Here is a 13621-nt window from a genome sequence, read left to right on the forward strand (position 1 = left end):
GGGCTTCATTCACATGCAATGTCTATTTTCTAAATTCTATTTTCTATTCGCGGTATGTCTTATGATCACGGTCTGTGCCCTGAATATCCCGCGGCGTAATTACTGGCCGCGCGAGCCAGTTACTATAAGTTACTATAAGTAACTGGCTCGCGCTGCCAGTAATTACGCGGCTGGATATTCAGGGCACAGACCGTGATCATAAGATAGCGCGAATAGAAAATAGATTTTTAGAAAATAGACATTCCATGTGAACGAAGCCTAAAGCTTCGTAAGCGTTTGTCGTTATTATGTGGGGATTATAAATCAATTGGGGAGGGGGGGGGGGGGGGGGCGATGTAGCCTAGGGCGTTTAATGTAAGTGGAGTGAGTCTGAGTGTGGTTTGACGGCTGTTCCTATTTTATTTTGAATTTAATGCGAGTCGAGAGTATCATTGTTTTGCAAGTCACTCCCTATTTTATTGACTATGGGACCCTATGGGGATTTAACGATTGAACGACGTTCGTTTTCAATACTTTAGCCCATTTTGATTTTTTTTTTTTTTTTTTTTTTTTTGCGTTATGGTAGACTAGTATGACACTCTTAAATCGTTTTATGTGGTTTTAAAGATTATTTACCGTTTTTAAATCATGTTTCCATGAAGCGATTTTACGACAATCGTTTTCTAACTAATCGAGGTGACAGCCACGCGTGTTTGCAAATATATCTTTACCTAAATATTTCACTTTCTGTTTTCTTCAAATGGACCTTTATATTGAGAATGAGTGTATATGAATTCGATATATGAGAAATAGCCAGCAGTTCTAGTTAGGCCTTAACAAATGTATTGGCGTTCAAATTAAACAGTCAAGAGCCTAGAGAGGCTTTATCGCTTAATATACGTCAATTATTTGAAATGCTTATCACAACTTATCACTCTTATTTTTGAGAATTAACGAGTGTAAATTCCTTTGCAGGCATATTCCCATAGCAAAGACAATGAAGAACACTTCTATACTCTTGTTGATCTTTATCTTTGGATGTCTACTAGTATCATTGTCCGTGACATATCTGAGGGGAATCTGCGAGCTAAGCACAGTGAACGCGTGCAAATGCGGAAAGTCAACTTTTGAACCAGTGAGCACAAAATTTACTAAAAAAGTTAAAGATTCGCCACAATTTGTCTATCTTATCCAAGGTGCGTCAATGCATGCTATACAAGGACTCGAAGCTACACCTAATCGGGAAATAATCTGGCTGACGTTCAAAGACAGAACAGGGGATGTCTACTTCCCCAATAGCAGTCACGGCGAAGGTCGGAATCGGCTGCTGACAGAAGCGATCGACCGTGCAGCCGAATGGGATGATGGTGGCTATTTATACTGCATATTTCTAGACGACGACGTGAAAGTCAGCCCTGTTGCTAATAGAAGTTTTCGTAAAGGCGTACCTGACAACCCTTATGATCACTTTGAAGAATTTCTGCTTTATTATGAACCGGCAGTAGGATACCCAAGACCAATTAATTTTCGCACTGGACCTAAAAGCACAGTGGGTATTACTTACAACTTTGATGCAATTATCAATGCGTTTCATCGCCACATGCTTTCTTTCATGCTCCCGTATATAACGGATTTGGATCATGTCTCATGGTATTTCGCCCAGTGGTTTATTATCCACATATCTGCGTCGTTTTATAATTCATATCGTTTATTCATCCACGATGTTTACATGGGGAACCCACGATTACACTGGGACAACAAGTTAAAAGGGGCCTACTCCGATTCCACCAATTTCTCCATACCCCGAGATCATTTTCAAAAATGGTTTGACAAGAACAGAACGGTAAATACCATCGAATCTGGTCCAATTTCATTTTTACAGACTTTCAACCGGTCACCAATGTATGCTTACATCAAAGGTAGCACAACGAAGAAAAATAACATGGAGTACAGAATTTCTACACGGTTTATAACCACTGTATTTAATACTTCCCACCCGGCTATTCAGAAGATTTTACAATGGAGAAATATATCAAATGTGAGGAAAATTCTCTATGGAAATGACGAGACTGAACCTGAATTCATTCCAGACGTTTTTCCCTTGAAATAACTTCCATTATAATGCCGAACTTATCTTTTTTTACCTTGGCTCAATTTGGTGTTTATTTTGTGAGATGAGTATAGATTTACAGTCAACCTTTTATACGTATATTATTATGCAGGATGTGTATGGCCTTTACTGTGACAAATTCTTATTTGGGATAAGTCTTGTGAATATTATGCAATCATAATAACGTGCTTAACAAAAAGTCCCGTCGGGGCTAGTTATATATGTGTGTGTGTATGTGTGTGTTTGTGTGTGTGTGTGTGTGTGTATGCGTGTGCCATATACATATGTTACAACTGTGAATCTGATGGAGGCTAGGGAAATCGACTGGGACCATTCCCAGACCCTATCGTACTTACTGTGGATCGATCCATCTCCGAGGGGATTCTCGCTGAATTGCAATTAACTTAAGCGGCTTAGATGTCTGTCACGCCTACTGAAGCTGTAAGGGGGTAATTCATTATCGTTTAGCAGCTTCAGTAGGCGTGTCAGACATCTAAGCCGCTTTAGCTCCTCGGAGATGGATCGATCTTGTTAGATCGATGTAGGTATGGGAACCCAGTCTAAACCTGTCAGAATTATCAGTTGGTAGATAATACATGTGTTGTATATTGTATTCCTTTCATCTCAAATTTTATTTGAAAAAGGGGGGGGATAGCCCCACTTTCCCCTTATTTTCTAGTAACAATTTTGGAAACCCAATATTATTCAGTATTGTATTTTGTGCCGACCACGCTGACCCTAAGCCGTTTATTAGCACCTAATGGGACCCCGGGCTTCCGTATATAGAATACATACATAATGTACTGTCTGTATCGCTGAAGTTTAACGCTCGATGCGAAAAGGAACTGGATATGTTCAATCACTTTTTTATTTGAGAGGCTTTCAATATCGGAAACAGAGGACACCCAAGCAAAGTTTAAGCAACTATTGGTGTTATGTAGATAGATGTGCTAGCTATAATGCGTTAGGAGATAGCTATAATGCGTTAGTAGAGCATTACAGCTACAACAGAAAGTCCCCCTTACACTAGACTGCTGCTAGGTATACGTTTTAATGCCTAAAACCCCAACTGTTCATAAAGATAATAAGGTAGTATTCGGCGAGCGTAGCAGTTTGGACCCCTTATCCGCCTGGAGTGTCGGCACACTTGGCGAAGTCGGCACAGTTGAACAAAGCCCTGTAGTCCCCTGTGCTTCCTAGAGTAAATATTGCCTCCATGATTATCCGCCTGACTTGTTTTCAGACGAGGCGGCCTTTTGTAGGACAGAACGGTAAAAAGTTGCATTTTAAGAGGCCTGTAATGACTGATGTTGCTTGTTTAAACTATACTCCCCAAGCAAAAATAAGTGTGCAATGCATAAAATGACTCAGGAATTCATGTCATAAACTAAAGTTTTTATTCTACTTCTAACAGGATTTCATTCACAAAATTTTACTGATTGCACAACCAATGAATAAGCTAACCATAGTATAAAATCAAAGCCAGAATTTAGTATCTTGTACAATATCCTCTGGTTTGGAGGATGCCCTTGACGCGTGTCAAAAGAGTTCTGTAACTTATGCGGAGTGACGGCGTTCCATAAACTGTGCAAAGATACAGTAGTATGAGATCACTATTGTTTGGATTATGCGGGGTTATCCCTCATTTATCCATATTTGAGTACATGTATAACTTACACATCTTCAGCGAGGTTCTGATCTAGAGATTGAGCTGGCCCTAGGGAAGTGGGGGTGGTGTCTGGATCGGGTTCGCATATAACCAGCTTAGGCTTCGTTCACATGGAATGTCTATTTTCTAAAAATCTATTTTCTATTCGCGCTATCTTATGATCACGGTCTGTGCCCTGAATATCCCGCCGCGTAATTACTGGCAGCGCGAGCTTATAGTAACTTATAGTAACTGGCTCGCGCTGCCAGTAATTACGCCTCGGGATATTCAGGGCACAGACCGTGATCACAACACATGCCGCGAATAGAAAATAGAATTTAGAAAATAGACATTGCATGTGAACGAAGCCTTACTGTTGCATTGGGCGTACGTGAAGTAGCATTATCGTGCTGCAACAACTGGGTGTTCAGGGTCCTGTTGTCTCAATTCAAAGCTAAAAAACAGCAATGGCACACGTGGAATCTTATACCCAACCTGTATATACCTTTTGTGTTTCGACAAATTTATATCTTTGCGTTATTGCTGACATATTATTATATCTAGCAAACTAATAAAAAGGTGAACATTTTCTCATCTTATTCCTTATATATAGATTATATAATAAAAGCGGCCTTGTTTGTCCAAAGTTCGAACAAACGATATTCTTTGTTGCCTCCTTTCTTGTTATGAATGGGACTATGAAAGTTTTTGGTACACTGGGATGGAGGAGACATTAAACATTATTTTTCATTTAATACTTAAATATCTTTTTTTATTGTGTTTTCCTATCAATGCCTCAAATTTGACCTCATGTGACCTTCGACCTACGTAATTTAAATGCTATATTACACATTAACAAATATTTTTGTCACTTTAGCCATTAGAGTATTCCGTTAGCAAAATTAATAAGCACAACTTGTATTCATTTCTAACACACCTTTTAAATGAATAGCATTTTTCCTCCCCATCTCCATTATCCAAAAATTGAGCTGAACGCCGCAAACAGCACTTGTGTTGTCCGCAAATCTCTCATACTGTAAAATAACCTGTAAAATCTCACTAAACAAGATTACTTTTAAAAGGGCAAAACTTTAAACTTTAACTGTTGCACTAACATTACAGGTTTTAAGTAAACAAATAATATGATAACGGTTAAAATTTAGGCTACATTACTTTGCAGGGGCGGATCCAGTATTATTTGAAGCCCCCCCTCCCCCCTCCCCCCTCCCCCTCCCCCACTTGGCGTGGGATTAGGGGCCCTTTAGCGGGCCCCGAAAAATGGTATTTTAGAGAGCGAAAGGTGCCTTTGGTGCGGTATAGACCTATGGTTTATCTAGTTTAATTCCTAATTTCAAAAAGGGAACATTGGTGTGATTTGTTTCAGAAATCGAAGGGGAAATCAGGACTCACCTGACCCCCCCCCCCCCCCCCCCAAAGCCGCCACTGCTTTGGAACTCTAAAACAAGCACGGGTCAAAGCATGGTTTGATTGGTATCCCATATTTGATTGGTACACCCTAATGCTAATTGTCTGTGAATTTGGGGACATTTGATGGCGTCTTTTCAATTTTATAGACATTTCTTTACACTTGCAGAAGTCACAGTGAAACAGTGGATTTGAGGGGGTACCTCTTATAAATTTGACTAAATGGTATAAAATATGTATATTTTCACGACTATTTTGTATTTTTTAAACCATTAATCATGTTAGACACGGTATCTGTAATAAAAAGCACTATTTCTAACAATTTACAGCTGTGGGGTGATCATTTGTAATTAAAAGTACATGGAAATGGGGGTGGGATAACCTTTTTGACCAATGCTGTATAGCTGAGAGCAATCGCTGATGCAACAAGCGCAATTTAGTTCCTGATGACAAGCTGCACAACAAAAGCAATCGTTCACAACTCGTGTGCCGTGTACCTGACACACTAAAAATACTTCGGCGACAAATCCTTAAAGATTATAAACATTATTTGAAATCCATGTTGGAGCACAAGGCGGTGACAATATCATGATAAATGTCACCGATTAGTTTATCATATTGACAGGTCGCTTTACTTTCAATTATGACTAAATTTTATATGACAAAAAATGATTTTTAAATGTTCTTCTAAGTGACACTTCTGCGGGCCACCATATTTAAGTTACAAAAATATTAGTAGGGCCTACCAGTGCAGCATTGCAACACGTAGTACAAAAAGGAAAACAAAAAGTCACATCATAACTTTGAACGATTAATCTAATAACTTTTTAGTATGAAATGTCGACAAGCATTTTTAGTGCCGTTGAAATGTAATTCAAAACATTTTAAAATGTTAAAATATACCGACAACTCGGGACGAAAAACAGTAACCGGAAAAAGAACTGTCTTTAAAATATAAAATTATTGTTTACTTGTGTATATTTGGGACTACTCCCAGACCCTAGCGTACTAGTAGGACAGATCTATCGCCAATGAGATTCTCACTAAATTGCATTCAGTTTAAGTGTGCACAAAAGTCAATTACTCCCTAGGAGCTTCAGTGGGCGTGATAAACATATAAGCCGCTTAAACTGAATGTAATTTAACGAGAATCCCCGTGGAGTTAGATCGATCCTGCTAGTACGATAGGTTTATGGGAACCAAGTCTCAGAGGTGTTGCAGGCTATCACGAACTACCCTTGCTGAGGGGGTGGGGCTCCCGATAACGACCCACCCCAGGGAGCCACCATTATCATGCTCGCTGAAAGTATTCAAATAGTATCCAAAGATCGAACTTACTGTGTAGAAAAAAAGGCACAATATGTGCACTCAGTCCGACCTTAAGAGTGGGTGCGGATTGCATTGTGTAATGACAGTGCTGTTGCATTGAAATCCAGCTTCGATTGTTACAAGTGAGAACGTGTGTTCACCGGACCGGGGGGGGGGGAGGGGTACAGGGGGGGGGGGGGGTACAGCCGCAATTAAGCAACATGTCCATAGACAGAGATCACATAATTTAAGTAACTGACATGTAGGGACACAAAGACATTCAGCTGAACAATGTGTGACCCAGGACATCCCTGCGTTCGCTGATAACGTGTACAATGCGTCATCAGATAAGGTATCAATTGGGTTGATGGGACGGCGGCATATATAGGCACACTTTGCTTATCATGCGATTGTTCAAAATACCGGTATATGAACATTGCTGCAGTCACAATTGACATTGGCCCGAGTACAGCTCACCAACAACGAATATTGTATATCAACATCGAGGCAGAGGGGAACGGTGGGCACATTCAAGCGTGCCTGGCCTAATTGGTGGACCCGGGGCTACACACATAGTACATACACGCTCAGTAGACTATTTCCTGGCAACGTTCTCCGTTCTCCGGTTCAAGCAATAAGCTATTGCCTCTGTAAACGCTGCACACGTGAACACCTGCTATGTGAGTGAGCAGTTTTCACCTGTGTCTCCCGAGCTTGGTAGCGTGTGAGCGATATCTACTCCCGAGGCTTGATGTGATTGCCGTTTACCTGGCTGGGTCCATGGATAACAGTAAGGGCATTTTTGCAATCAGTCACAAAACAGCATGTCTCTGTTACATTTGGCGGCATCCAAGGGTCAGTTGACACTACAGTAGGTTTTTGTCGGAAATTTCTAATTGTGGGCAGTCCTTCTGATGCCTCGACCGTTGGTTTGTTTTTTGGTAATGACGTAAATTCGGTGTTTATTTCATGACGGCAGGACAACTCAGTACATGTATAACTGTAGATGTGTAGCAATGTGAAATATATTTTGAAAATGGGAATACAGTGAAGGGAAAACAATACATTTTTTCAAGATTTAGGTCGTCTAGGCGTAACAAGCATCATGTGGGATACACATGCTGGAACGATCTCCACAAATGGTTGAAAATCTTGAACATCACACGTTTCTGTTTGCAGTCTTGGAGTTCATCCGTAGTCCGGTAGGTGGCGCTTGCATCGCGTTTGTGGTTCTTATGCTTGCGGCCTACTGCTGCTGGGCTGGCTACAAACGTGGCAGAACTAGAGGGATAACGCCTGCAGAGAGGAGGAGGTTATTGCTGGCTGCAGGTAAACCATTCGCTCTCTCTCTCTCTCTCTCTCTCTCAGTTTCAGAACTACTAGTATCTATATGAACAGGTCCCAGCAATCTATGTAAACACCTAACGAGAAGTGCCTTTTATCAAAGCATTACCTATATATGCTGTTGTGTATCGTTTCGTTTTGAGCAGTTTTTATTCAGTTTAATCAGTCATCAGCCATCCCTTATTTAACGATGTTTATTATGAAGAATTGTTGAATAGAAATGATTCAACCCCTGGGTAATTCACGCGCTTGGGTGCATTCTGAAAACCAGAGTCACTCTGTCCTATGCTTAGTATCTAGGCATTGCCAAAACTGTCACCCCCCCCCCCTCCTGCTACATGTACATCCACGTAGTCCTTGCTATCCAAGGCGATTAAGGTAGACACAATGGTTAAGGAGCAGGGATGGAATATACCGCATGGAACAGATTTCAGTTGCATCTTCTATACGTGTATCTGAAAGTCCTTTCTTGGACATAGCATACATCTATGGTCCACCAATATTTTTTTTTTCTGACCCCGTTTTCAAGGTTGTTGTTAGAATATTTCTGGATTCCATTGTAATTTTGAACGATTTTTGTCAATCAAACTCAACTTTTGATCTCTGTCTCTCTAATTCTTAAAGCATTTATGCTATAGCAAATTCGCTTTATTCGGATTAAAAAGTCGTCATTCATAACTTTATCAGATGACTCCCACTTACACGCACTTATTTAATCCGTGCTTATGTATTTCAGGTAACTCAGACAGCACTTCCATAGACTATGAACATAATGCTCAAAACACTTTCACTGATAACCGAATGGCTGGAAGGACGCAGTCGACCAGTAATAACGATGCCGTGTCCGGCGTGACAGTTCCCTCTGCACCTCCGCCTTACCAAAGACGCGACGAGCCCCCGCCCTACGTAGACGTCTATTCTTCGTCTCCACCGCCTTACTCGGAAGTTACAAAGGCGAATCAAAATGTGCACACATCTCAAGTTTGATGTTTAAGTACCTCTTGTGTACATAATGATTTAAGGGACGTACAGTATGCCACGGGATAAATGTGGATCTACTGTGCCGTATGCATGGTGACTGGCTCAAACTGCACCGAAGTCGTGGTGCATGTATACCACACAATTTGGCAATTGTGAAAGGACATCGTCTTTCATATTGCTGTGCGCTTTTGCGAAGTTATAATTTTATAAAGATCCAGACACTTTTAAGTGCGTTTGCCGATTTCATGGTTTTACAGTCCTTGGGATCGCCCGTATTATTTATAGCATTTTCAGTCTGCATTTGACTAGAATTATATGTGGAAGAGAACGTATGTTTATTTAAATAGATTTAATCATGAACTGTTTCAAAGATGGTATTCAATAATAAGGGAACATTCATATCTCAAATCGTTCATGGAAAACATCCATTGCTGCAGTCCATTATAAGGCAGCAGGTGGAGGAAAATAGCAATACCGGATACCGGATTTATAATGTATGCAGATTATTTAAGGGAACGTTCGCATAAGCAAGTAGTGTTAAGCTAAAGGATACAACTTTGAGCCACATTTTCACACAAGGATTTATGCCTTCCATCTGCCGAGTGATACCGTTTTATCTTTACTAGAGGAAATGCAAAGATCGTTATATTTAGCAAAGCCCGGTTAATTATATTTTTAATACCCTCATTTATTTATCAGAAATTCACGATTCAAGCTGTGTTAAGTAACCTGTGTTTATTGTGAATAAGGATATATTTAGATATTGCTGCCCCGTGTAAAGCAAGGTCAATGACACGTGTATTCTGAGGGGCAAAACGCGTTTGTCTCTGCTGTCAGGGCGGGTAGGGGGCGGTATTGAGGTCCATATTCATATCTATCCTCATATCCATGGTCTTGCTATGTGGGTTATCTTTGTCAACAAGTATATACGATAGTACTGTTGCCTCCATGCACCACACAATAGCGTCCTTTGCCTCTCTTCAACTTGTTTCAGTTAGAATGATGAGAAACACAACCTGCTTCAAGCTTCCAAACTATTCAGCAGCATGGCGTTGAAACGAGTATACCAAATAGCTTACGTCATTTCCGTTTCAGCGAGTGTTATGCAGTCGCGTTCAGGTGAGTTGTTTTGCATAATCGTCAATTACACCGCATCAGGCTATCGCTTGGAAACTGGATTCCCGGGACTCGAATATTAAAAAATTACTCAGTCGGACTACATAAAAAAACGTATGTACTTCCGTCCTTCTTTAACTAGTACGAGTTTCACAGAGAAAACATCCCAATTTACAGCATACATGTTTATTCCCCTTAGCGGAAGAAAGAAGTTAAAAGAATAATAAAATTTATACAGGATAAAAGAAAATAAAACGAAGTATAAATCGATGAATAAAAATAGAAAATATACAAAAAATCTTATATCTCATCTATAGTTGTGAGAAATGTGTATTTCGTAGCCTTAACGATATTTGTCTTTCCCCCACTATCTCCTGTGCCCTTCAGGTGAAGTGCGTGCGTGCGTGCGTGCGTGCGTGTGTGTGTGTGTGTGTGCATGAGGATAGAGAAGTCATCAGTCATAAGAGTAACATTATACAGTGACAACTTACACAAGTCCCGGCTACTACATATACCTGGGGAGTAGGACCCAAGACAGGCGTTTGCTATAGCGTTAATCCCAATGATTTGATCATAGCAGGTTGAGGAATAAGAAAACTTTGTTAAAAAAACACCAAATGACGACGACCAGTGGTTTTGTATTCATGAATTTAGTAACATGTTTGTTCCGTCTTGTTTAAATATAAGAAAATAACACGTTCGGCCACAGGTAAAACATCGTTAGGGTAACTCCGAACAATAATATTTACACTATTCCGATTCAGTTGACCGTGCATTATTAACCTTTTGTGCCAGCAAGAGCGAACGGGGTGAGAGTTGTAAATGTTTGAACGCTATGATTCATGCAAGTAATAAAAAATCTCTTTGTCCTGTCTAGGTCATACTGCGCAAAGGCATGCATACACTGTATAAAGGTCGATGCAAACCACGTGAAATTCCAACTCTACAGCCTGGCAGTAGCACGAAAGTTTATATTTTGTTCACCTTCTGTTTCAGCGCAGAGCTACAAGGAAAAGGCAGACTTACGACGGAGAGGAATAGAATTTAACTGTATAATAAAAAGGTGAGTGCCGGTGTAACGTGACAGAGAGTTCCCCAAGATAGAGTTATTAGTTTTGAAATAGGGTGTTAACAGAGAAATATAGGGTGTGTCTTTTTAATTTTTAAAAAAATTCGTTTCGTTTGAGTCGTTATCGTTAGTTTTGGACAAACACAACCAGTTAGCAACATGGTATTTCGCTCAGATTCATCGTGACCGGGGTAATCTTCCAGCATTCAGCTGAAAATTAATGTAGCGTTCGGTTGACAAAGGTGGGTATTCTCTTACAGATACGGGAAAAGTCACATTATAAGGTAGTAAACTTAATACAGTTAGTTTATTTAAGTCAATCACTGGCAAAATGGTAAGGTGTTTTGCTTGTTTTTCAGAAACTAAAAACGCAAGATCAATTATCGTGATGCAGCGATCTGTACAAACCACTGCTGTACAGCTTTCGTTGCAAATATATCGATCTATGCATCCACATTTTACAGGTCGTTGTCCTCTTCAGGTCATATTGATCAATGCCCTACATGTATTGTGCGGGTGCAAAATCACCTGGTTTTCCTACTTCGCGTGGCAGAAATGCGATAATTCATATTTTGTTCACTGTGTATTGGCTCGCGTCGCTACGAGACCAAGGTAGAACCACAACGGGAGGAGATAAAATCCAACTGTTAAACAAAGAAGTTGAGAGTCGGAATGTGTTAGTAATTAGTTTTAAATGCCATAAAAATGGGAAACGTATACCACTATTTTCTTGAGTTTTATGTATCATGAGTTATAGAAAAACACGGGAAGGTTATTCATAAGCATTATTATCTTTTCTGATATCTACTTTAAAACGTTACCGAGATTAGTGGTTAGTGAACGACGTCGATGCAGCTACGACGATGCCGCAACGAACGGGCAAATTAGATTAAAAAAAACACCATATACAGTACGACAAAATTGCAAATTGCAATTGCAAATTAATTGAGGAAAACATTGTTTAAATTGGCAACATATCAGTGTTTTCTTGTGGTTAATCAGCTACATTACTAAAGCGACACGTAGAAATATCGCGGCATAGAGATTCAAGGGGTACCCATCCAGGTGAATTCTACATATGCAATGTGAATTGTTTTTTTTTTTTAAGTTGAACACATGGAATCCTACTGTAAGACTGGGTTCCCATGTCTAGATCGAGCCATCTGGATCGGTCTAACTCCCTGGGGAGTCTCTCTATATTGCTGTCAACTTAACCGATTAAATGTCTGTCACGCCTACCGAATCAACTAGAGGGTAAAGATAATAACCCCCTAACAGCTTTACTAGGCGTGACAGACATTTAAGCCGGTTAAGTTGATAGCAATTTAGTGAGACCAGTATACGCGGAACGAAAGAGGTGCTAGCAGTTGCATCCCCAGTTGCATCCCCCCATCCCCACCCCAAATTTGCCCAAAAACTGACATAACCCTTTTAAGCAATAGGAGAACGGCATATAGACTGTTTTTATGTTCCATTCTTTTTACAACCGATGTCATGAGAATGAGAATGAGATGTAGAATGAGTAGGATAAAAAGTTTTTAGTGACTACCTTAATATAATAACTGAAATATTGATAGGTGTAGCTGCACTTAGTCGAGAATAATCTGAAGACTGATTGGATTTTTTGTTCTTCATTCCCAAATCAAATGCAAAGCCTAAAAGAAAAGATGAAACGAAGTTAGTAAATGAATCAAAAGAAAAACGTTAACTTGAAAATAATGAAAACTGAGTGCAAACACAAAGAAAATAGCTTAAATTAATGAAAATAAAACGAAAAAATCTGAAATCTAAACGAAATACCTAGATAGCGTATATGAAGTAGGAAAAACAGAAACGTTAACGTTTCGTTTACGTTGAACGTTACTGCACAAGGGTTAAATGACCCCCCTTTACCGATAGGCCCTACACAATGTAGAAGTAGAGTGACAAAAAAGGGAAGAAAGCAAACCTTATATACGGTGTGATAGAAAGAGTACTGTTTATTTAGGATAGAGCAGTGGCATATAACTATGCAGTTTGTACTGTGCTGTGTATACTGTGTAGTTTCGATTAGAAGGGAATGAGAAACGGAAAAGAGTGAGAAAGAGAGAGGGGAAAAAAGAAAGAGACGGGAGAGAGATAGAGGAAGAGACCAGAAAATGTTTTCCGTGTAAAAAACAAAAGAAAATTTAAAATTATTCAAAAATAGAATGCAAATAAAAATTAGAGAATGACATAAATCGCTGGCATTTACAATAAGTGTCTGTATGAGTGAGTAGGAGTGTTTAGGTCAATGTATGGTGATACCTAAGACCCCCGTCACACTTATTCGGAATTAGCAGGAATGAAGAAGAATGAGCCCGAACGAAGAATTTTTAAAATTCGAACCACATTCGGGGGGAAATTTTCACATTGACCTTAATTATTGTAAGAGTACCGTTGGAATACTCAGAATGCGCTTGAATTCGCCTGGAATGATGAGTGCATTTTCGACTGTGTAGCTCTCAAAAGCAGTTTGAATGTAGTTGGAATATTTATAATGCTGTAAGAAGGCAGTAACAATATTAAGAATATACTTTGAACGGCGCACTAGTGTAGTTCGATTGCTGGCAAAATTAATATTTCAGCTCATCCGAAACATTCTGGCGGAGTATAAAATCCC

At 39.7% G+C, this 13621-nt stretch overlaps 1 protein-coding gene across 4 annotated transcripts in view; it reads left to right on the forward strand.

The window, feature by feature from the left end:
- The window catches only part of LOC147760768 (uncharacterized), a 30988-nt gene extending 21469 nt beyond the window's left edge, over positions 1 to 9519 (forward strand). Inside the window, exons 1-3 of one of the 4 annotated variants that reach the window (XM_087017281.1) lie at positions 6918 to 7325; positions 7650 to 7799; positions 8551 to 9519. In XM_087017281.1, the coding sequence (XP_086873407.1) occupies positions 7295 to 7325; positions 7650 to 7799; positions 8551 to 8801 (432 nt within the window). In that variant the 5' untranslated portion in view covers positions 6918 to 7294 and the 3' untranslated portion in view covers positions 8802 to 9519. Of the gene's footprint in view, positions 1 to 6917; positions 7800 to 8550 lie in introns of those variants that run through there. The other 3 variants (XM_087017283.1, XM_087017282.1, XM_087017280.1) reach the window with 3 other exon arrangements.
- Positions 9520 to 13621: the final 4102 nt, after the last annotated feature.

Source organism: Lingula anatina, chromosome 7, assembly GCF_051362555.1.
Source record: "Lingula anatina isolate TDL-2025a chromosome 7, LinAna3.0, whole genome shotgun sequence".
NCBI classification, from domain to species: Eukaryota; Metazoa; Brachiopoda; class Lingulata; order Lingulida; family Lingulidae; genus Lingula; species Lingula anatina.